At 45.0% G+C, this 24184-nt stretch overlaps 4 protein-coding genes across 9 annotated transcripts in view; 2 read left to right on the top strand and 2 right to left on the bottom strand.

Moving 5' to 3' along the window:
• ITGAL (integrin subunit alpha L) overlaps positions 1 to 3051 on the top strand; it is a 50427-nt gene extending 47376 nt beyond the window's left edge. For all 3 annotated transcript variants that reach the window (XM_082195901.1, XM_082195903.1, XM_082195902.1), the window contains one exon: positions 1846 to 3051. In XM_082195901.1, coding sequence (XP_082052027.1) covers positions 1846 to 2037 — 192 coding nt within the window. In that variant the 3' untranslated portion in view covers positions 2038 to 3051. The remainder of the gene's footprint in view (positions 1 to 1845) is intronic.
• Positions 3052 to 6708: 3657 nt separating this feature from the next.
• LOC309516137 (uncharacterized protein) lies at positions 6709 to 14377 on the bottom strand. Of its 4 annotated transcripts, none has more exons than XM_082194625.1 (3): positions 14047 to 14377; positions 11219 to 11320; positions 6709 to 9580 (listed from the first exon to the last, which is right to left on the bottom strand). In XM_082194625.1, exons 1-3 carry the CDS (start codon positions 14069 to 14071, stop codon positions 7548 to 7550), a joined length of 2160 nt encoding a protein of 719 aa, XP_082050751.1. In that variant the 5' UTR covers positions 14072 to 14377; the 3' UTR covers positions 6709 to 7547. The 4 variants fall into 4 exon arrangements, with proteins under 4 accessions (XP_082050751.1, XP_082050752.1, XP_082050753.1 ...); XM_082194626.1 differs by having other exon boundaries at positions 6709 to 9577; XM_082194627.1 differs by lacking the exon at positions 14047 to 14377 and adding an exon at positions 11903 to 12301.
• A 1616-nt stretch (positions 14378 to 15993) lies between these two features.
• LOC309517613 (uncharacterized protein) lies at positions 15994 to 18682 on the top strand. The gene is made up of 2 exons (XM_082196868.1): positions 15994 to 16342; positions 17688 to 18682. Exons 1-2 carry the CDS (start codon positions 16160 to 16162, stop codon positions 18135 to 18137), a joined length of 633 nt encoding a protein of 210 aa, XP_082052994.1. The 5' UTR covers positions 15994 to 16159; the 3' UTR covers positions 18138 to 18682.
• Positions 18683 to 19861: 1179 nt separating this feature from the next.
• Positions 19862 to 24055, bottom strand: LOC309517612 (BLOC-1-related complex subunit 6-like). Its single transcript, XM_082196867.1, has one exon. It carries the CDS (start codon positions 21214 to 21216, stop codon positions 20506 to 20508), a length of 711 nt encoding a protein of 236 aa, XP_082052993.1. The 5' UTR covers positions 21217 to 24055; the 3' UTR covers positions 19862 to 20505.
• Positions 24056 to 24184: the final 129 nt, after the last annotated feature.

The following is a 24184-nucleotide window of genomic DNA, read 5'->3' as shown; positions in this document are numbered from 1 at the left end:
TGGTGGCTGGATGCCCGGCTACAGGTAGTGGGAGACGCTCAGCTGCTCTGTATTAATCCCATCTCAGGGTCCTGGGCTAATCATGAGTAATGCCAGGTGCACTTGATTACATCAAGGCAGGCTATAAAAGCCGTAGGTGGGAGGGGCCCGGGGAGCTTCTACCCAGATCAAAGGACCTGATGCTGGGAGACCTAAGGTCAGGGTCTTTCTCCTGCTGCTCTACCTGGGGCTCCGGGCAGCTGAAGGGGAGATTGGGTAGCCCCTGTCGGGTATGTTTTATTTTATGCTTTGCATGCCTGCTGTTTATTTGTTAACAAAACTGTTTGGGTTCCCCTTCCACCTCCTCATTCCTTTTGTCCTGATATCCTTGGAAAGAACTGCTGTATTTGGCAGCACAGCCATTTTGCTGGTGGTCCTAGAATATCATGCATTAAGTCCTGGCCATCTCCAATCATGGGGATAGTGGTCCAGGGAGCGGCTCAGAGCACACCAGCAACTCTGTGGTTCAGTTTTTAAAAGTGTTATCAATCTATTCAGGTGTTTTATAAAAAAAATATTGTAATGTTTTGGAAACAGTTTTATTAGGTAGACTAGCACACATTTTCTAACTGATGTATGTGTTATATGTGCCTGCTTTGGTTGTCTTTAGACTTCTTAATCACAAGACTTCTTACGGGAAAGGAAGGATAAAAAAATGCATGGATATTTTCAGTGAGCTTTGGCAGCTCAATTCTAAATAAATAAATAAATCCCGTGGCAGAATAAACTTAACTTTATGCCTCCTGGGGCTTGAGTAAATAAATTGGCATAATACATTTTGATATCATGGTTTGGGCTTTTCTGCTTCCAGAACATAGATTCCATACCTATTCAGCCTGAAGAGACTGTATTGGATCATGGCTGTTGAACAACCACCTCCTTTTTAAAATGATCATCCATGTGGTCCAGCCAAAGTTAAGCCATTTTTATCCTCCATAGATATGAATGGCAGAGAGTGCTTAACTGATCCTTCCAATCAATTACCATAAACTTAACATGAGCTAGATTGTGCTGTTATTGCCACATCTCATTTATAAGTGTACTAAGTACTTTACAACAACCCTGTGGGACATACTAGGCCATTTTAAATGCTTGGAATGTGGAACAAGCTTCAATCACATGACCAGGCTAACCTCACATAAGAAAATTCATGCAGGAGAGAGAAACCATAAAAAGCAATTCTAGAGTGAGAGACTAGGCTGATGTCTGCTGTTTCCAGGAACTCTTCTGAATGTGAGACTTTTGTGGGTGAGCTGTGAGTTGTTTGGATCCTGAGCAAGAACACGGAGGCTGAGAGGGTGTCAGAAGGAAAACGATATGATTTTTATATATTAGTGACTTTGTACAGTATGAATGTAACATTTTTATATGTAACTGGGTGTTTTTGTAATATTTTGTTTAAGTTGTCTGTTATTCCTTAAATTTTCTGTGCACTGGTTAGAGATGTTTTAAATATTTAATAATAATAATAATAATAATAATAATTATTATTAATAATAATAATATATGCAACTGAGTTAGGGCCTGGACTAAACTGAATCACATCAATGGCAACCCCCCCCCCATTTTTTTAGATTATTTGCTCATTCAAGATACCTGATGAATAGAAACTGGGAAAAATAGAGGGATAAAGGTTGATATTCAGAAAGGTGGTAGATTTTGGGGGGTCCCCCCCCCAAAGTTGAAGACCACTGGGATGGCCATCACAAAAACTTTACATTGGGTTTTGAAGTTACGTCTCCCATATCCAGATCAAGCATCTTACTCAAGCTACTGCTAACAGTTTCCCCTCCCTTTTGTTTATAGTGTGGATTCTTCAAACGTAATTATAAAGAGATGATGGACCTTCAAGAAAATAATAATGCAGTAGATTTAGAAGACAATCCGGGAGGTGATGCACAGAAAGAAGCCAAATCAGACGGCAGTGAAGGGAGCGACAATGAAAAAGAAGCCAAAGAAAAAACAGACCTGTTGAATGGAGAAGCTGATACGAAATGAATAGATCAGTCTCCTCCCCACAAACTGCAGTCACGATAACTGGTCTAAATGTGCAGGGAAGGAAAGAGTGACTTTTCTGTTGCCAGCAAGGACTTATACTCACCTTCTTAAAATTTGCATATGTGTTTTTTGTGTGTGTTGGCATCCATCTGTCTCAAGCGACAATGGAGTTCACCTCTGGGTGGGTGAAGTCAAACTGTTTGCAAAAGTCCTGTTTTGCGAAATAGAACTGTGTCTCCTTGGAATGATACTCGTTGTCATCTGTATGCATTGGGGCTGCTGATCACAGGTGTATATGATGGACAGAGAAAAGGAGTTGAAAGCAGGAATTGCGTTATTGTACTTCCCTAATGCGCCCTAATGAAAAGGAACAGACACTGGCCTTTTCCAGACTTTTAAAAGAGACTCTATGAAGTGGCAACTGTGCAAATCAACTTAGTTTTTCCTCCGTTTTTAGAAATAATGTATACCTATGCTTGTTTACTCAGAAGTAAATCCCACTGTGTTTCGTGGCTCATATTCCCAAGTAAGTATACACAGGATTGCAGCCAAAGGTTTTAAGAAGTCCAGTAAGTCAGAATTCAGTTTACAAGAAACGATGGATTGTTTATGTGGCACCTAATTCCTTCAACCTTTGTGGTACTCTAGGTTTGTCAACAGGTTACTTTTGTACTCACATTACCAATTTTGACGAATTGTGTTTAAATTAAAACTATTAGTCATTTATCTTCCTCCCTTTTCCTCCTTAAGTTATTCACCACATCTTCCTATATTGCAACATACAACCCAGAGGGCCTTTTAAAAAACCTTAAAAACTTTTAACAATGTAATCATGTCTGCGACAGTGTAACTATTTTTAGAAGATCTATACAGCAAAAGGCAGTGTGGAAAGATGAAATTCAACTACCGGTAAGTTAGTTAGGCAGCTTTAAAGTAAATGGGCCAGAATACAAAGCTGTCAGAGATATTCTTTTTTAAAAATATTTTTATTAAATATTTTCTTGGTTTACAAAAGTACATGCCTTGTTTCTTTTTTCAGGTTGTAGTGTCTTTCTTACAAAACAGTTACATTTGCTGTGAGATATTAGTGTTGAGGACAGTATAATGTTGGGGAAATAGAGGGGGGAGAGGAGGGGTGGGGTGGTGAGGCTTATATTTTGTATATTGTACATGTGAGCTTTTGTGTCAGCATCAACCAGGTAGGTTCTCTTTCTATTTGTTTAGTACATTTCCTTGGTAGTGAGAGGTATTGGGGGCAGGGTGTGGTTGGTTGTCTGTAGTTGGCTGCAGTGGGGTTTGTTTGAATTTGTGAGGGAATGAGGGTTTGTTGGGTCAGGTAAGCCAAATTGATTCATATGATGTTGGTGCATTCTTCTTGTCTCGTTGGGTTGTGTATGTGAAAAATTGGAGCCATACTGGGGTGAAGGCGTCCTCTTCTATTTGTCCTCGTGTCAGTTTCAGTTTCTTGGTTAGCTTTTATATTAAGGTCGTTTCCCATACATTTTGATACCATTGGTCCATGTTTACTCCTGACAGTTCTCTCCAGTGTCTGGCTTTGAGGCTTCTGGTTGCTGAGAGTAAGTGGGTTATAAGCTCTGTATAATGTGAGTGGTCATTATGATCTAGAAAGATGTTCAGTAGGGCTAGTTCTGGGGTAAGTTCTTATACCTGTTTAGTTATTTGGCATATCTCTTGTAGGACTGCTGTCCAGAAGGGTTGGATTTTAGGGCATTCCCACGACCTGTGGAGGTGCAGCCTCTCCAACATCTTGGTGAGGTTCCTCAGCACCAGTTTCCTTGGTGTTAAGTACCACCTGTAGGTGAGTTTCAGTGTCAAGGGGGGTTTTGAGATTCTGGAGCAGTATTTTGTATACTGTGGATACCATCCCTTTGCCGTGTCCCTTTGCTGTCAGGAGATTTTCGAAGGTAGTCAAGGGCCTAGCAGCTGCTGATTTTACTGTTGGATTGGGTGGTATTTGTGTGTTCCCTAGTATTTCTTGTGTTGGTATGGGTTTGTTGTTTTTGAATAAGTCTTTTAGACAGTGTAGGCCTTTGGCTTGCCAGGTTTTTATCTGGAGGTTTTGTGCTGCGCGTTGGAATAGTGGGCGATAGGCCAGGGGGGTTAGTGGGGTTGGGGATGGGGACAGTATGCCTACTTTTCCCTTCCATGCCTTAAGCATGGATTGTCTGAACCTGTTCAGTGTTCTGGGGATTTTCTTTAGTTTGTTTTGGAGAAATGGGTATGGTGTTGTGGGGATGTTTTTGGTGGTGTCTCTCTCCAAGTGGACCCATTGTTTCGTCTCGTCTTCTAGAATATGTGTGGATTATGTGGCATACTTGGTTGGCGATGTAATATGATTCTATGTTGGGGGTTCCCCATCCTCCTTTTGGGGAGGGGAGGTGCAGGTGTTTGGGGCTGATTCTTGACTTTTTGTGTGAGAAAATAAACGAGTGTAGTTTTTTCTGCGACTTCGGCAGTCCCAGGGAGCAGCCTTCAATTATTCATATATTTTTTGTAAGATATTTATTAAGATTTTTTTTAAGATATTACAATACAAAATGAAAAAGGAAAAAAAATACAAAATAAAAATGATTAAAAAACACTCCATTTTTCTATTACTTATTTTCCATAGCTTGTTTCCCGGACCACCTCATACCTCCCTTTTTTGTATTCCAGTTCAATTTGTTGGCTCAGCAAATCCTTAGCCTCTTTGCTTATCCTAATCTTTGGTCTTAAAATAGTAACATTAGATTTTTCCCTATTAACAACCCATTTTTCATATTCCCTTAAAGCATTACAGCTGGAAACCACTTAATTTCTATCCAACATCATTCTAACATTCATTAATTTTACAATATTTCTGTATATAGTCTTTAAATTTCTTCCAATCTTCTTCCACTGACTCTTCTCCCTGGTCTCGGATTCTGCCAGTCATTTCTGCCAGTTCCATATAGTCCATCAGCTTCATCTGCCATTCTTCCAGAGTGGGTAACTCTTGTGTCTTCCAGTACTTTGCAATGAGTATTCTTGCTGCTGTTGTAGCGTACATAAAAAAAGTTCTATCATTCTTTGACACCAATTGGCCGACTATGCCCAGGAGGAAGGCCTCTGGTTTCTTCAAGAAGGTATATTTAAATACCTTTTTCAGTTCATTATATATCATTCCCCAGAAAGCCTTAATCCTTGGGCACATCCACCAAAGGTGAAAGAATGTACCTTCAGTTTCTTTACTTTTCCAACATTTATTATCGGGCAAATGATAGATTTTTGCAAGCTTGACTGGGGTCATGTACCACCTGTAAATCATTTTCATAATATTCTCTCTCAAGGCATTACATGCCGTAAACTTCATACCTGTGGTACACAACTGTTCCCAGTCAGCAAACATAATGTTATGTCCAACATCTTGTGCCCATTTAATCATAGCAGATTTCACCGTTTCATCCTGAGTATTCCATTTCAACAGCAAGTTTTACATTTTTGACAAAATCTTAGTTTTAGGTACTAACAGTTCTGTTTCTAATTTTGATTTTTCCATCTGGAAACCAATTTTCTTATCCAAATTATATGTCTCCATTATCTGATAATGAAGCCAGTCTCGCACTTTTTTTTTTAATTTCTCAAAACTCTGCAATTTCAATCTATTTCCGTCTTGTTCAATTGTTCAGGCCTCCTGCATGGATGCCATTACAGTTATCCAAAGATAATAATAATAAAATAATAAAAAATAAACAGCAACAAACAACAACAACTTTCCAGAAGGGGATGTCCTGTGCTGCATTTGTTTTTCCTTGGGGTGGTCTCCGGCACATGGTTTCAACCCTTCAACCCCCCCCCCCCCGGTCCCCAACCTGCTCTTTTCACACCAGCTGCCAGGGAGGTAGGCTCAGGGTCAGACCTGGGCTAGGCCGCATTATTTCTCATGGCCTCCCTGGCCCTCCCAGTACCCTCCTATCTCTCTCCCTTGGTAGCGGTGGCAGTGGCACCTTTTTGCTTTCTGTTCGGCTCCAGAGACCTCCAGGCCTAGGAGCTTCGCTGGGCTGTCGATGGGGTGCTCCTGGTCCCAGCAGGGTCAATGCCGATGGGGGCTCTGTGCGACCTTTCTGCTTGTCACGTTGGGCATCCCTAGTTCCCCCCTCCGATTGCGATAGTGGTGGCGACGTGGGGACCAGTCAGGCAGTGCAGTTGGTGCTGGCGGTTATCAGGAGCAACACGCGGCCGTGGCTCTTGCCATCTTGTCTTGCCAGAAGCCAGAGATCATTTTAATGACAGTAAAAGGGAATTAATTCTTGGAGTACCCCCTGTGTACATTTTCTCTTGGAAGGGCTAAGCCCCATACCATATCCCAAACTGCTAATGAAACTCCCATCAGCTTCAAATGGTTTGCTATGTGGCTGTTTGAGAAACACAAATTCAAACCACCTTTAGGTATACAGAATAACTCCTTCTGTTCTCTGGATCAAGGCCAGCAAGTTTTGATCAGCTCAGCTGCCTAGATTTAATTGGCAATTGTAAGTGTAAATGCATTCTGCTTCTAAAGAACAGACACAGATCAGAGTATCTAAAATGCATAGGTTATGTAAAATCAATTGTCTTGAAATGGATTTGAAAAAATGTTTAGCCTGATTATTAGCCCTGGCGTCAAAATTAAAAGAATTCAGGGTACTTGAGTGGGAATTAAAAAGAGCATTTATTAGTTCATAAGAGGGAGACATGGATAATAGCAGAAATCAAAACAATACAAAAATAACTTCAGTTAGGAAGGGTAAAGGGTCTGGAGCATGCAATAAGAGTTTAAAAAGCTGTTCTAGTTAAATACTGGAGTCTTACATATGTTCCCAGATTTGCCTGGGCTCCTAAATAATACCAGTGAAAATAAAACAAAGTTAATGGGGGGTTTTTGTTGCTCACACAGTACCTTTTTAAGCCAATGATTTCAAAGCTTCCAGACTGAGGTGAGGTGTCCTTCCTACCAAACTGATTCAAGGAGTGTAGCAAGAATTGCTTACAGCAGTAAGGAAAGGCACAGTCACCCACCTCTTTATGAAAAGGCACCTGCCTCGGGTAGCTTTATGGGTTTTTAACATTACATAGTTCACTTTGAGAAGTGTGGCACACCATGTACAGATGTAGGGTAAGATTTAAAAGCTGATTGAATAAAATCACCCGATTTGGAATTAATTTGACCAGCAAATGGCACAAGACTTGGGACAACACAGGGAGCTGGATCATCATACAGCTTGACCATGAGGCAGCCATGTGGAGATATCTAGTACAGGCATGCAGATACTGAAGGTGAGGGACATTTTTCAAGTGGGGAGCAGCCCAAGCAGAATCTCCCACACAACACAAACACGGCCATATTTGCTGCAGGTGAACAAGAGCACTTTGCACCAGTGGATAGTCCTGCCATTTCTGTCCACGACATATTGATGGCTTGCCGGTTGGGCTATAGAATGAGTTCCCCAAGCATCCCACTCCCATTCTTTTGTCCGCTGCATCCCAACCAATCACTTTAATACCACAATCTCCTCATTTTCATCCTGGCAACTCTGTCTTCCAATCTCCCCGCCTTCCCCCTCCAAGCTATCCTCCCCTTCTCCCAGCCAGCTTTGCCTCTCGCTACCGTCTTCACTGCCGTGCCACTCCTGTCCCTCGCTGGTGTGCTTCTGCCTGAAGTTCTCACCTACGGCGTTCTCCCACTCCTCCCTTAGGCTCTCCTCTCTGTCATCCTGCCAGTCTGGCTCCACAATCTCATCCAGACACTTCCCCCTCAGTCGTTGATCCTCATGGTCTTGGAAATCCTCCTCCTCGCTTTCGTCATCCTGACATTCCAGCCTCATGCTCTCGTCCCCATCATCCTGCAACCCCACCGCCACCCTCTCGTCGGCCTCGTCGTCGGGGTCGTCCTGGCATTCTAGCCTCATGCTTTCAGTGCAGTCGTCCTGCGAGCCCGGCTCCACACATTCGTCCTCGTCATCCTGCCACTCTGTCCTCTCTGTTTCGTCATCCACACCATCCTTCCACTCCTGCCTCATGCCCTCTCTGCCGTCTTCCTGCAACCGCTGCACCACGCTCTCGTCTGCGTCGTCCTGCCACTCCACCCGCATCGTCTCATCCCCGTCGTCCTCCCATTCCCGCCTCATGCTCTCGTCCCCTTCGCTCTGCCACTCCTGCTCCATAATCCCTATCCCGTTGCCTTGCCACAGGCTGTCCACTCCTCCTTCCACCCCCTGGTCCCCAACACCTTCCATCCCAGCAGCATCCCAGCCCTCCACCAAAGCCAACGTCTCTCCTCTCCTCACGTGGGCTCGCCGGTGCTGGGAGAGTGCCGACTTCTGTCCAAAGCCTCTCCCGCAGTATGGGCAGCGGAAGGGCTTTTCGCCAGTGTGGGTGGCTTGGTGCTGAAGGAGAGCGGAACTGCGCACAAAGCCTTTCCCGCAATTGGCGCACGAGTAGGGCTTTTGACCAGCATGGATACGCTGGTGTATGTGATAAGTGGAGCTGACGCTGAAGCTCTTCCCACACTGGCTGCAGCAGTAGGGCCGTTCGCCCGTGTGCGTGCGCTGGTGCTGCAGCAGTGCTGAGCTTACGCCAAAACCTTTCCCGCACTCATCGCATTTGAAGGGTTTCTGGCCTCGGTGCACGCGCTGGTGCTGCTGCAGGTTGGAGCTCTGGTTGAACCCTTTCCCACAGTCTGGGCAGCGAAAGGGCCGTTCGCTCATGTGGATCCTTTGGTGTCGGATAAGGTGGGAGCTCTCGGCGAAGTGCTTCCCGCATTCTGGGCAACCAAAGGGCCGTTCGCCGGTGTGGGCACGGAGGTGGCGGACCAAGTCAGCGCGGAGACGAAACGTCTTGGTGCATTCCCCGCAGGAAAACGGCCGTTCCCCCGAGTGGAAGCGCTTGTGCTGGGTGACCTTGGAGCTCTGCGAGAAGCACTTCCCGCAGATGGAGCAGACGTAGGGCTTCTCGCCCGTGTGGATCCGCTTGTGCTGGATGAGATCGGAGCTGTGGCTGAAGCTCCGCCCACACTCGGGACAGGTGAAGGGCCGCTCGCCCGTATGAGTCCGCTGGTGGATGATAAGGTTGGAGCTCTGGGAGAAGCCCTTGCCACAGTGAGTACAGCGGTATGGCTTCTCCCCTGTGTGAGAACGCATGTGCTGGACCAGGTGGGAGTCTTGGCGGTAGCTCTTGTCACAGTGGGGGCATTTGTAGGGTTTCTCTCCCGTATGTACACGACGATGGCGGACTAGGTGGGAGCTGTTACTGAAGCTCTTCCCACAGTCAGGGCAGATGGTGGCTTTGGGCACCTTGTCATTGTCGGAAAAAATGTCCGTAGATTCTTGTTCCACAGATATGACAGATTCACCATTACTGGCCACATGCTGGGTAGTTTCCATTAGATGGCCTTGTGCTGTGATTCCTTTTTCCTGGAAGATTTCTTGCTGGCTCTTTGCCTTGTCATGAATCCACTTGTCTTCTTTCTGTATGTTCTGTTGTTCTGCTTCCTCTTCCTTATTTTCATTTATTATCTCAATGTCTTCTGTTGGAATAATCATACCAAAGATTTTTACCTCACTGTTGGCAGCTGAACTCTTAACTTCATTTTGTACACTGCTTTGAACCTTGGGAAAGCACACTATACATTTTAAAATAAATAACAATGACAAAACCGGCACCGCTCCTGGGTCCCCCTGCTAGCAGCATCCACTGAAGGGAGTCAAGAGTTCCTTCCTCCAGTGGGCACTGCTAGCAGAGGGACTCAGGAGTGGTGGTGGTTTCACCAAGAATATATTGCTGAGTGAAACCGCCATCCTACTCTGCCCTCATATGACGCAAAGGGAGAAACAAGCTGTATCGGCTCCTCCCTCTGCATCTTTAAACTGCTTGACTGAGGAATGTGCAGCTGCCCTTGCCTCAGTCAAGGAGTTAAAGGAGCCCCCAGCCCAGCACTGGCTCCTGCAAGCTGTGGTGGGGTGGGGACTCTGTGAAACTGCTCAGCTGAGGGGAGCATGGTTGCCGTTCCCCACAGAGAGCAGTTAAAGGAGCCCTGGTGCTCTGCCTGCTTGCACCGGGGCTGAGCGGTACAAACAAGCTGCATTGTCCCAGCCTGCAAGCCTGGGTGAAACTGCCTCAGCTCTCGGAGGTGAGAGCTGGGGCAGTTTCACCCAGTTTCTCACAGGCAGAGGCCAGTGCATCTTGTTTTTTCAACTTCACAGTATGTCACCAAACCACGATGTTTGGCTGCCGATACACTGCAGTGTTGAAAAGCTGATAACGCCCAGCCCTAACACAAAGGAAATTGATACAAATCCCCTCCTGCTTTTAAACTGCCACAAAGCTTGCAAAAAGTCAATCATGGAGGCTATTTTGGTAATCAAAGAAACTTATTTACTCACAATTCTCTCATCACAAGGAATTGACAGAATTGTGGGTAAAATTAGAGCATTGAAAGAGAACGTAATAGATTTTCTCATTATATAGAAATATATGAATTTTTGTTAAAACCTTGATGTATTTCTGTAGTATGTGCGATGAATTAGCTCAACCTTCAAGGGTGATCACATAAAAGCTATGGGGAGTTTGCTGCATAGGGTCTTACTTTCTGCAGCTATTCAACCCTTTTTGAAGCTAATCACAGTTTACCATGTCTTGTCTGAACACCTGCCTCCTGTTAGTCTTGTGCTCCATCAGCACCAGTCCCACACTTGTGGGTGATTAGACTAAAGCGGATTGCAAAACTAATTTCATTGCCTGCATAGTTTAACAAAAATGTTAAAATAGATCTATAGAACTGACAAGTAGCAACTGAAAACTCTCCCACAAATTGAGAGAGAAGGTTGATGGCATATCTTTGAAACCTCAGCAAAATGATAAGGGGTGAAAATGACTCTTGCGTAATTTTGGTGGTGGATCAAGAAAACAGGAACAGGAAAGCAGGGTTCTAAATAAGGAGGTAAGACATCTCATTACAATAATCCAAATCAAGTCTAATTTCAAGGTTCCTTCTGGTAAACCTGGAAATCTCTAATATTTTTTTTCTTTCCCTTTATATGTTTAAAGAAAGCTGTTAAGAGGTGATGGCTTTTCTAAAAACATCCCTATAACTTTGTGGAAGGGGGAGGGGAGATTTCCTGATTCATTAAGTCATTAAGCTGCAGAGCTTCCATTCATTCCTCACCTCTTAGTGTCTCTTCTTCACTGGAGTCCTGGAGATCCAGGATACATGTTTCTTTTTCACGTTCCATAAGGGAAGTCACAGCAGTGTTAGTACTGGGGAATTCTGATTGCGGGGAAAGAAATAGATTTGTATAGGGTGAGAGCATGCAAAGATGTCTACACCATTAAGACATGCAATGCTCACATGTGTAACCATGCCCCAGTTCCCTATTGAGGCTCATAAAAGAGCAACCCCTGTACACGTATTTTAGATCATCCTATAACACAAATTCCCTAGCATCTTACAAAACAGACATTCCCCACAAGTCCATATCAGTAGAGACATCTATACCCTTCTTTCTATGGAGCCTACTAGAACAGTCGTAAGTTCCCCATATGACAGTTATTTAAAAAGAAAAAGAAAAAAGAAAACCAAACCCGCCCAACACCTCTCACATCAGAAATATTCCTCTAAAATTTAAGGATATTTTGCACAATTAAAGGAAAGCTGCCAAAGCTGAGTTGGAAGCGGGGGGGGGGGTGTCGTTTCTCCTTAACTTTCCCCAGCCCAGTTCTTGCATTCCTGTCACCATGACAGTTTCCTGACTCCATTACTGTTTTCACTCCCACCCCTTCCCCAGCCCCTTTCCCTTCATCATCTGCTCGTACGATCCAGCGAGATGCTGCAATTGCAGCCACGTCGAACCTTGTTCTTTGGCGTTGTCTCCCTTATGGGTCCCCTGCAGGCTTTGTTTTCATTAGTGGGCATGGGGATGCTGCTAGGTGTCTAGCTATGGAGATCCGCTTGCAACAGGAAGGTCCCTTCATGATTAAGCCCCCTCAACAAACGGTACTTCCTTCTGAGTCCTTTCTAGGCGTCGGAGACAGTAGAAGCTCTACGGTTTTAACTCAGTCACTTCCCGAAGTTAGAGCTGTCATACGACCCTCGTTTAAGCAAACGGCTGGAGTACATGGCAGCCCAATCGGATTATAATCCATGCCCTTTATACGAGACCAAAGTTTAGGAACTGATTTCTGCTTTTGAGATTTTGAGTAAATCCCGTTGCTTCCCACATACGCTAAGCAACTGCTTGCTTTTGCATAGTCAACCCAAATTCCCCTTCTGAACTCCACTTTCCTGGCATGACAGCTGCAACGTGTGCAGAGGAGGGAAAGCTAGAGGATCAGGGGTCTGGAAACTAAGCCTTATGAGGAGCGCTTGAAGGGGTTAGGTGTGTTTAGCCTGGAAAAGAGGCGACTGGAAGGAGATGGTCATCTTCAGATATCTTAAGGACTGTCACGTGAAGGAGGAGCATGCTTGTTTTCTCCTGCACTGGAGGGTAGGACTCGAACCAACGGTTTCAAGTTGCAAGAAAGGAGATTCCGACTAAACATTCGGAAAACTTTCTGACGGTAAGAGCTGTTCAGCAGTGGAACAGACTCCCACGAGAAGTGGTGGACTCTCCTTCCTTGGAGGTTGTTAAGGAGAGGTTGGGTGGTCATGGATCTGTCATAGATGCTTTAGCTGAGATTCCTGCATTTCAGGAGGTTGGACTGGATGGATGACCCCCGGGGTCCCTTCCAACTCTAACATTCCATGATTTTATGATTCTATGACGATTCGTGTAAAAAGTGTTAAAACTGTAAGAGGGGAAACTGACCTGAACACTTAGGGTAGAAGATGGGAGTGCATGCCAATCCCCATACTTACGTTCCCGAGTCCCGCTACTACTGTTATACATCACTACACATCCAACAAGTGTCAACTCTGTCCATCTATTCTCCCCCAAATCTGGTAAAATATCTCATTTACAGAAGCTAAGGTTTAAAAAGCTGCCAGCAGCAATGCAATTCCAAATGCAAAAATGGGGGGTGGGGGTGGAGTGGTGTTCTGGGACCAACAAAAGGTTTATGACAATCCTTGCACTGTGTGTCATATCTCACTGGATATGACAAGTGCCCTAAACGGCTCCTGTAAAATCTGCTCTGCGTATCCTAGCATATGCCACATCCAATTCTGAGTCAGTCTGGAATTTGTTCTACATGCTGAACGCGCCGTGTCCTCTGTCAATGTCATGTGTCCCATGAGAACTGTTTCTGCATCCCACGGGAAACTGAGCCATATTCTTCCTTGCATAATGAGAGCAGTAACCTGGCTTGAGAGCAGTACATGTGAAAAGGATCTAGGAGTCTTGGTTGACCACAAACTTGACATGAGCCAACAGTGTGACGCGGCAGCTAAAAAAGCCAATGCAATTCTGGGCCTCATCAATAGGAGTATAGCATCTAGATCAAGGGAAGTAATAGTGCCACTGTATTCTGCTCTGGTCAGACCTCACCTGGAGTACTGTGTCCAGTTCTGGGCACCACAGTTCAAGAAGGACACTGATAAACTGGAACGTGTGCAGAGGAGGGCAACCAAAATGGTCAAAGGCCTGGAAACGATGCCTTATGAGGAACGGCTAAGGGAGCTGGGCATGTTTAGCCTGGAGAAGAGGAGGTTAAGGGGTGATATGATAGCCATGTTCAAATATATAAAAGGATGTCACATAGAGGAGGGAGAAAGGTTGTTTTCTGCTGCTCCAGAGAAGCGGACACGGAGCAATGGATCCAAACTACAAGAAGGAAGATTCCACCTAAACATTAGGAAGAACTTCCTGACAGTAAGAGCTGTTCGACAGTGGAATTTGCTGCCAAGGAGTGTGGTGGAGTCTCCTACTTTGGAGGTCTTTAAGCAGAGGCTTGACATCCATATGTCAGGAGTGCTCTGATGGTGTTTCCTGCTTGGCAGGGGGTTGGACTCGATGGCCCTTGTGGTCTCTTCCAACTCTATGATTCTATGAAGCTAACCTGTTACGAGCGTTGAGATGTACATAGGAAGTTGCCTTCCACCCTTGCTCCATCCAGCTCAGTATCGTCAACACTGGCTGGCAGCATCTCTCCAGGTTTTCAGACATCTCTCCCAATTCTAGCTGCCAAGGACTGAACGTGTGACTTGAATAATAAGATAGTAACAACAATACTAATAAAATTATTGTCGCCACCACTAAAGGCGACTGAAAGTTCCCTTCCATTTCCAGGAATGTTTTTACTTTGCAGGCCATTGAACTATTTTTTTTCCTCCTCCCCACAAAAACTCATTTCCTTTGGTGTCCTGTCTTGGAGACCGTCAACTGAGGGCCAGGGAGACCCCAGTACGGCTCTGCAAAAATAATCACTGGTATTTTGAAGCTCCAGCCTTTGGGGGGTTAAGTGGGGGATTAAAATGCACATATATATATATATCTATATATATGAATTTCTATCGGTTTTGGTAAAGCCAGAGAATATTTGGGTTGCTAGAGAACAATCCTCACCCCACCCCCGCGCGCGCACTCAATGCGCCTTTCCACCTCGCCCACTTTAATGTTTGAGGAGAAAAAGTGGAGCGGGGGAAGAACGAGAAACGGGGGGGGGGAGGGGGAGCAGCAGCATCTCGCCTCACACCGACCCACCCCGCCGCCGCCACCGGCGCGCGACCGACCCGTCAGCCTCTCAACGGCTGCAGCGCGCGCTCCGCCCGCCCGCCCGGATTAACTCCGCCCCCTATTCAGGCAACTTGGTTGATTTTCCCGCCTTAAAACAAACTGTCGGTGTGGGTGTCGCGCGCTGCCTGTTCGAGGCGGTTGACCCAACTGTTTTAAACGACCAGTTGTTATTACCTCATTCTTAACGGAAGAACGGAGGGTAGTTTCTCTCGCTTCTTGGGAGCGTTTCGCTCCGCGACACTTGATCTGGGATGACGGTTGAACGTATATGTTCCACGTTTAACGGGCTCACGCCCCCAGTTGTACTCCGAAGTAGCTAATCCGGAGCAACTGTCACCCTCCCGCCTCCCGTGCTTCATATTTAAACACAGAAATGGCTCAGAAATCCCAGTTCTGCGTGAATAGGTTCTGGTGAATCATCGTCATCATCCATGGAAAAAAAGTCACAGCAATAAACCTGTCAAGTCTTTTAAGGTGGCCACAAAACTTGTATTTGCTGGAACATAGATATATTCCTCTGGAATGTGGAAGAAATGCGCTGGGCTCAGATTCACTCTCGTTAAAGGTACTGTATGTTTCGCAGCTGCCTGAGCCCTTCTCAAAATCCATTTGGGGGCTCAACCCATTCTCAAATAAAGCCCTGTCTGGTTCAATGCAAATAAATGGGTGCTAGTGGAAATCCACCCACTGTGTAACACCCTGAATGTAATAGCTAAATCTTATTTTTTTAAAAAATAATTTTTATTAACCGGCCAATCAAATCAAATTAAATAACATCACATAAATTCCGAATTACAAAGCCGAATTTTAAATTTTGTTGGGGGGACCCATATTTCAAAATCCGAAGGGGGATTCTGATCATCTTGCTACTGCATTAATGTCCAAATCAGACCAATCAGTCCAAACAGAGTTCATAATTCTATCCAGTCTTATCTTGCTAAATCTTAACCTCTGTTGGAAGTGAATCCCACTTTTTACAATTATGTGGCTTATTCCATGTAGCCTACACATCTTAAAAGGATTTTGTGGGTGCAGCCTGCATACCATCTCCTCCCAAAGTATCTTAGGATGTGAGACCAAGATCTGATCTGCTTTGCACGTTTTGCCATCTCCTTTATTAAGATTCAATACTGAAGATGAGCACACGCTCGCAGCACTCTTCATACCAAAATATCTACAATGGAGTAGAAATAATTTAATTTGCTACTCATCAATGTATACCATGCAAGCCATACCAATAACAAGTCAGTGATTAAAAAACCCAGATGATGGGAAGGTGAGATGTTTTATTTGGGTGAGGGGAAAGAAGGACCAACTTTCAGGGGGGAAAAGGATTTCTTAACTCAGCCTTTGAAAAACTGGCCCTTCAGATGTTTTAGACTACAGCTCCCATCAGCCCTAGCCAGCACAGCTGGTTTGGAATTGTAGTCAAAAACATGTGGAGGGCATCACGTTTGCAGCGGCTAGTGACATCATTGTCTTGGTCAAACATGCTCCATCTTGGCTCTACTGCCTTGCAGGACTTGCCACCTGAGGAAGAGATGAAGGCTGAGGTGGAAGAGCAGAGGGCTCAAGAATTCGAGATGCAAAAAGTCACCGTCCCCATAGATGGGATTTTGGTGAGTACTGGGGGTAGCATAGCCGAGGGAATGTCAGGAGAGCTTGGAGGAGAGACCTGTAGATGGAGGTGGGTGGTGAGGTGGTTCTATTGTACTGTTTCCATGATCTTTGGGAATGTTGGGTTTCTCCTGTCAGAGGCCTGATCTGCACTATACATTTAAAGCAGTATTGTACCACTTTAAACAGTCATGGTTTCCCTCAAAAAATCCTGGGAACTGGAGTTTGCTATGAGTGCTGAGAGTTCCTAGGAGACCCCTGTTCCCTCACAAAGCTATAAATCTCAGAGCCATTCCCTCTTCCCAAAGAAATATAGGAATTGTAGCTGTATGATGGGAATATGGGTCTCCTAACAACTCTGGACACCTTAACACTTTTCAGGATTCTTTGGCAGAAGCCATGCCTGTTTAAAGTGGTACGATGCTGCACTGATGGGGCCAGACTGCCAAGGCTGCATCCTGATGTTAGCCTTTTTTTGGTGAGTCTTGGCAGCTGTATGGCAGGGGGGGGCGATGATGAAAGAAGTGGTATTTGGCAATTCTTCTGGCATTGTACAGGACAACATCTTACTAATGTTAGGACCTTGTAAGTCACTGAAACTCAAGAGTGCAATGAAGGAATAGTAAAAAAAGAAAAAGTCTACATGCTGAATCCAAGATTCACAAAAAAGGCTTGGCATCAAGATGAAGCCTTAACAATATGGCCAGAGAACCAGCAAGGGAAAATTTGGCCACATGCCTCTTTTCTTATCACGCTGCTGTAGCATTGGGGCCACCACTAGTAGGGACCCTCTTTGTTGTTGTTGTTTAGTCGTTTAGTCGTGTCTGACTCTTCATGACCCCATGGACCAGAGCACGCCAGGCACTCCTGTCTTCCACTTCCCCCGGCAGTTTGGTCAAACTCATGCTGGTAGCTTCGAGAACACTGTCCAACCATCTCATCCTCTGTTGTCCCCTTCTCCTTGTGCCCTCAATCTTTCCCAAGGGACCCTCTTTAGCCTTGTCTAATCTCCTGTCCATCCCCAGTTCACTTGCACACAAGATATACTCCCTTTACAAGTAGGTCAGGTTATATCATCGGCAGCCTGTTAAGCCAAAAGAGAGGCTTGCCAAGCATATATTAACTTTGACCTCTGGTTTTGACCAACTCTTAGTACACATTAGTTCCTGCTCTTATCAAAAGATGATTTCTAAAACTATGATACAGTACAAAGATGGATTCCTTCTTTAAAAAATAATGACTTGTTTATGTAGCAGTTTCCAGGCTAGCACCTCTAATATCTGTTCCCAGAGTGCCTTTTTTTCACAGCAGGCTAAGCTGTCCTAATCATTTCTTCCATTCCTGTAGGTGCCCTCCTCCTCCTCACACCCCAATACCTGTAGTGTTTGTGGCAAGAGTTTTAGCCGTCGCTCAAACTTGGCTAAGCACCAGATCATCCACACGGGTGAGAAGCCTTACCGCTGCAATGACTGTGGCCGCAGCTTCAACCAGAGCTCAGCCCTCACCAAGCACCAGCGGACACACACTGGGGAGCGTCCCTACGTCTGCGGAGACTGTGGAAAGGCCTTCACGGCCAGTTCAAATCTCCTCCAGCACCGCCGTTTTCACACAGGAGAGCGGCCCTATCGGTGTGAGCTGTGTGGCAAGGCCTTCTCCCAGAGCTCCAACTACAACCTGCACCGCCGCAGCCACACAGGAGTCACACCTTATCAGTGCAATGTGTGTGGCAAATGCTTTACCGGGAGTTCCTGCCTTACTCGCCACCAGAGGACCCACACAGGGGAGAAGCCATACTAGTGCCAGGAATGTGGCAAACGCTTTTCTGGGAGCTCCACTCTGGCCAACCACCGGCGCACCCACACAGGTGAGAAGCCTTACGGCTGTGCTGAGTGTGGCAAGAGGTTCACCGACCACTCCAACCTAGTGGACCACTGGCGTTTGCACACAGGAGAGAAACCATATGTTTGCAGCGAGTGCGGGAAGAGCTTTCGGCTTAGATCCCACAACATTCGCCACCGCCGCACTCATGCCAATGCCCGCGGTGCTAGCCTGGCATATGACATCCTTGGCAGCGTCGATACAGCTGGCAATGACGCCAACATTAGTGCCCATCACGTCAGCCTCCTCTATGAAAATGCCAGCAGCACTGACGGTGGCAGCCCTCATGGGTTCGGTCACAATGCCCTGTGTGCCAATAGCAGCATCTCCAATGGCAACAATGATACCGATGGGGAAGAGGGCAGCCGGCTTCTCGTCTGCAGCCAGTGTGGTAAAGGTTTCCGCCTGTAGTCCGGCCTTCAAGAAGACTCCGTGCTGGGTGAGGGACCCTATACTTGTACTGAGTGTGGGTTAGTGGAGTCTGTAACCTGAAGCATCTGTAACCTGAGGTACCACTGTATGTATGTTTAAAATCAGTCTCAGTGGGGACAGTTTTGTCCATGTGCAAATATAGCTTGTCAGCAAGGAAAACTATGTAGTTGCTAAGTTATGGATGTGTGACAGGGGGCCTCCCAAAGATTTTGAGGTGAGATAATGCCGTCTTCCTTGACACTGCCCAGATTGAAATAGCCCACAAGGCAGAATTAACCAAGCCACTCTATCACTGTTGGTGGGCAGGATGTCCTGTTTTGACTGATGGCATTGATGCTAATGATCACTGATTTATTTATTTATTGTCTTTGGAGTCTCTTGTTCAAAAATTTTGAAACAAGTCAGAAGTCTTATGTGGCACTGCGTTTCCATCTTTCTTCTGCTAGTATAACTGCTTATCTATGGTTTGTCAAGTGCAGATGCCACCTTTTAATTTCATCCAGCCCCTACGGGCTTAACCAGTAGGCTCTTTACTGCTACCCACCACCATCTCCCCGATGGGTCAGCAAGGAAAGTAGTCAGTTGGGCACTGTTACCAGCCGGTGCTCCAAGCATCATCTAACAGCAGTGCACAACACCCTCTCTCCTTTACAAAGAGAAAGGTGGCATGAAGAACGGCTAATTATGCTGCTAGTATCTTGCAGAGGTAGCTTAAAAGCCTTGTCCCACCTACCTTTCTTATTCCACTGGAAGAATCCCTGCAAGAAGAAAGCATTTATAGTATTATTTTCAGTTATAGTATTATTCGTGTTAGTAAGTAGATCCCAACCTATGTAGCTAGGAGCTTCAGGAGATGGCAACACCCGAACACTAATTTTTTGAGTGTTTCAATATACTTATTCATTTATTGTATTCATTGCACAATTAATGATTGTGTATGGCCCCTGAATTTTTTTCCCTGTGGGTCATTGGCCCTGGATAGAAAAAAGATTTCCCACCCCTGGCTTATTAAATGCTAGAACCTGCATTTGAGACAACATGGAACATTCTTTCAGGTTTGTTGATCATTATCTGGGAAGCTTACATAGATGAACATTTAAGAATATAATAAGAAACAATGGTAACAAGTATGGGGCTCACAGCTTCCTTAAAATCACAACCATGCCCTCAATCCAAGATGCATTAGCAAGTCAAGAAAAGACACTCCACAATTTCTCAAAAGACCCTCTACTATTGCCCTGTATGGATGAGACACAAATTCTATAAAACACATTTTGTGGAAATTCAGGTCCAACAACTTGGGCTTTTTGAAACAGAAGTTTTTGAAACCCAACATCAGTGAAGTCAGCTTGAACGACACATGAACATAATTTCCTGTTTTTTAGCTGCAAAAAAGCTGTGCACCCACTAGTAGCTGGCCCACACATAGTTCAGTCTGTTTTCCCAGTGTGTGGGTTGTCACTCCTCTGGGACTGATGAGAGAATCAGGGTTGCAGGTCCCATTAACTACCTTAGGCTGAAAAGAAAGCAGCACTAGGAGAGGTCTTAGGGTCTTATATGGGCTGGAATCAGCACAGGTGGATGTTGGAATCTTGGTGGGTGAGGAAAGAGGGGCTCAAGGATTGTTTAAAGAAGGGCGGGCAGGCCCTAATGAGGTTTCTAGAGTTTGATCTAGTAATATTATCTAGGGACAATATTTTATAAAGTTTGAGAAACACTGCCATACTTCATTTATTATAGTGCAAGAACACATCCACATAGTTTTCCCTTTTTGAGTATGAATCACAGTAGATCAGGTATCAGCCCGCTTTATGCCCCACCAGTGAACAAGTTAATTAGTTTTTTGAAAGAGGCACTACTTGCAAAGTGCCTCAAAGATTTCCAGAGTCCTCTTAATCTCCCGGATTTGTTTAGCGAGGGTATGGACAGGTTGCATGGAGCGGTCCAACTCCTCACACCTTGCCATCAGAGTGTACATCCCTTTGATGCTCATGTCCACAGATTCACCCAAGCTGTCTACAGCATCCCGGTAAGTCTGGATGTACCCAACGCTGAGGGCTGTCATGTTCTGGATAGCGCTGTTCAAGGCTCTTAGCATCTGGTCCACCTTCTGTGCCACATCCCTAGTGAGCCTTTCCAGATCCCTAATCACCTGTGGGTCAATTGGAGGTATATCTGCAGTTTTGCCCCTAACAGACAACTGCGACGACACTGATGAGGAGGAGGTGGGTTCTGTGTCATCCAGACTGCCCCGGGAGCTCATCTTGATCTTCATCTGCAGGTTGTTGGCCACAAAGTGTGTCAGATCCCCGTCATGGCTCACTGTCCCTTCTAGCTCCAAAGCGCTGGATATGGTAGCCCTCCTACCTTCCTGAGCCTTGGATGCTCCATACACTTGGCTTATCCCATCCAGGCTATGACTGTCCAACAAACGGCCTCCAGCCATCCTTTCGCGGGCTGCCACCCGCAGCCTCCTGGATTCTTCCCCAGCCACAGACGATGACGACGAGGAGGAGGACGTTGGGGTCTGTATATGCACCTGAGCCATTATATGTTGTCCCTCCATTACGTAATATAGCAAGAAGATCTAGGATGCGAGAAGTAAAGATCAAGATGCAGACCCTGAAGGAGGAGCTTCGGAGGAGACAAAAAAAGATACCAGAGACAACGCGCAAGAGGGATTCAAGTTGCCCATTTCCTGCATCTGAGCACCAGGTGACCGGTCGGCGCCTCTAATGGGCGGAGAATCCTCAAGGAAGAGGCGGAAGATGAGAGTAGGTTCGCTGGGAGAACAAATGGGAGATTCTCATTGGTGCGTCTCACGTTCTTTAAAAGGAATAGCCAGTCAACGTGAAGCAAGAGGCGTATATCGGGCGCTCTATATGATCGGTCAAGCTCTTCTGCCGGAAGAGGTCTGACGCAAGATAGCATTCTCGATGTGCCAGGGGAAAGGAAGGTTGGTATCAAGATTCACCAATCAAAAAATTGGGAAGTGTTAAAGGCTCCCGCAGGGCGGTAAATGTCATCCTACTCTGTCGTAGAGGCTTGTCAGACCGAAATGCCAGTATTTTCAAAACTGAAGCTTAGAGATAACAAACAAAACCTGCATTTCCAAAGGCAATATGTATTTTTAATTTACTGACGTAGGCTGCAATCCTAATCCCAAATTAGCTGGGAGTAAACCCCATTGAATTCAATACAATTTACTTCAGAGTTGACGTGGTTAGGCTTGTGTTCTTAACTCCTGGAGGGAATTTTATGGGTTTGGTGTTTTTTTACAAAATTGGACCCCACCGACAAAGTCTGAAGTGTCTGTACACCAGTTCTTCTTTGTGTTGAAGGACAGAAGGTATGAAAACACAAACTTCCCCTGAACTATATGTGGAGCTGTCATTTTCAGGACGAATAAATACTCTAAAACAGTAACTTGGAACCTCAGGACCATTATCCAAATAAGTACACCACCTCCTTTCTGATCTTCTGCAAATTGTCCCCACATTTGTCCCATTGTGTTCTTAATGGGACCAAAGGAACAAGAGCCATCCACTCCTATTCCAGGTAGAACGGCAGAGAAGACCAGCCTGACCTAAGCTTCACAAAAGGACTTGCTTTTAGCTCACCACTTTGTTTTGTCTTTGAAAAACTGTTCTCCCTCCTTTACCTCCTGCTCCCATCTTTGTGTGTCCTTTGTCTTTTTAGATTGCAAGCCTGATGGAAGGACACCTCTTACTCTTACAGATGCAAGTCACTATGTGAGACAATAGGTTTTATCCAACTAAGTTCTATTCAGAGTAGACCCATCGAAATGAATGAACCTAATCATCATATCCCTTAGTGCAATGGGTCTATTAACAGACTAGCTTTGACTGCATCTCATTAATTATCTGAAAAATTGGATAGAAACACTAAAGACATAATCGGTCAGATGTAAGTAGGCAGGGGGATGCCTTTTCATGAGATTTCCCTCAAGGAAGGTGAAAGCAACTTGGGAAACTGGAAGATGTTATTTTCCTTCAAAACAGGACCATTTAATAGCATATCGTATAGCTACATTTCCCAGGCAGGTGCTGACGAGGACTGTAGATAAGGAGGTGTGTGTGTGTAAGAAGACAATGCTTAAAGAATACTTCCTAGCCTTGAGAATGGAATCTGTTAATCCTGATTCACAGTTCCTTTTTTCCCATCCACTTTCCTTTGCAGTGTATCTACTAGATACTTTGGAAAGTTGTTCATTTGTTGTTACAGTGAAGTAACTGCTTATGTAAACATCACTAAATTGTGGTCTTGAGCTATTGCACTGTTATGCAAATACAGCTCTAGCTTTCAGATGTTAAAAAAAAAGGAAAAGTAATAATTTTCTTTGCAAATGTTAGTGTTGTCCTCACAACAACCCTGTGGGTAGGCAATCAGTGATCCCATCTTGCAGACTGAGGAATTGAAATGGAAAGATTGTAAAAACTGTGCCTCTAGTGAGTCTAGAGTTGAACCAAGGTTATCTAGGTTCATTGTTCGTTATCCCTATTTCCCCCCCCCCCCAATGAATTTGGCTCTTGCTATTGGAAACACTCTTCCATAAATGCATTTTTAAAAGGACTAAGTTAAGTTCTCTTGAGTTTTTGATTTGGTTTTTAAAAATTAATTCAAGCATAAGGGATACCTTTTTGTCAGGGAAGCCAGTGAAGTTGTAAATGAAATCATGGCCTGAGGGGTTTTTTAATAAAATAATGCTACATATATTTTCTTTTAAAGAGCTGCCTCCTGTATGACAAGGACAGACCAGTTCAGCAGAAGATAATATATGTTGCTTAAATTCAGAGCCACAACTCCTTCTAACCTCTAGAAAACTCTGTAAGATACTCACCTCACTTTCATCATCCATTTGAAATATGTGGAGAAGGAGCCATAACTTGAGCCCAAGAAAGAGCAAAATGAGTGGTAAAGAAGTCCTGTTTCGTAAAAAGAGTGCAAACAATGTTTCAAGGGTTTTAACACCACTATGAAGAAATGTTTCCTGTATCTTTTCCCTGTGGCAACAAAAAACAAAGCAAAAGCCAATTTTCTGCTGTGGGACTACAACTGATAGCATATGTCAGGCACGTCCAACTGCGATCTATTCCCAGTATAAAAAAACTGGCAGTGATCTACCCATTGTCATTGGAGGGAGGAGGAGCATGCATGGGGTGGGGGGATTGCCCAGAGTTGTTGAGCTTTTTCTGTGGAGGATTGCCCAGAGTTGTTGAGCTTTTCTGGGGTAGGATTGCCCAGAGTTCTTCAGCATTTATTTGTTAACTTTCAGTAAACTTTATTTAATCCCATGATCGATAAGGGTCCTGTCAAAAAACAGACAATGTGAACACTGCCCAAGCCATTTTCAAGGTGACATGGCACTATTCCTCTATGAACTAGCACAACCTGGCCCAAAGGTAGGGATAGAGAACCTGTGGCCCTCCAGATCTTGTTGGACCAACTCTCATCAGCCCCAGGCAGCACAGCCAATGATCTGGGAGAGTAGTCCAACAACATTAGAGACACTG

This window comes from Podarcis vaucheri (assembly GCF_965113315.1).
Source record: "Podarcis vaucheri genome assembly, chromosome: 13".
NCBI lineage: Eukaryota > Metazoa > Chordata > Lepidosauria > Squamata > Lacertidae > Podarcis > Podarcis vaucheri.
This window is presented reverse-complemented; position numbering and strand designations above follow the sequence as displayed.

What these genes read in the sequence shown, in the direction of transcription:
- LOC309516137 (XM_082194625.1), bottom strand. Translation starts at nt 14,071, where the DNA reads ATGTACATCTCAACGCTCGTAACAG. An exon ending in CATCTCAACGCTCGTAACAG is followed by an intron (nt 11,321 to 14,046) that starts GTTAGCTTCATA and finishes CCCCGCAATCAG; the next exon opens with AATTCCCCAGTACTAACACT. An exon ending in TGAAGAAGAGACACTAAGAG is followed by an intron (nt 9,581 to 11,218) that starts GTGAGGAATGAA and finishes TTATTCCAACAG; the next exon opens with AAGACATTGAGATAATAAAT.
- LOC309517613 (XM_082196868.1), top strand. Translation starts at nt 16,160, where the DNA reads ATGTGGAGGGCATCACGTTTGCAGCGGCTAGTGACATCATTGTCTTGG. An exon ending in TCCCCATAGATGGGATTTTG is followed by an intron (nt 16,343 to 17,687) that starts GTGAGTACTGGG and finishes CCATTCCTGTAG; the next exon opens with GTGCCCTCCTCCTCCTCACA.
- LOC309517612 (XM_082196867.1), bottom strand. Translation starts at nt 21,216, where the DNA reads ATGGAGGGACAACATATAATGGCTCAGGTGCATATACAGACCCCAACG.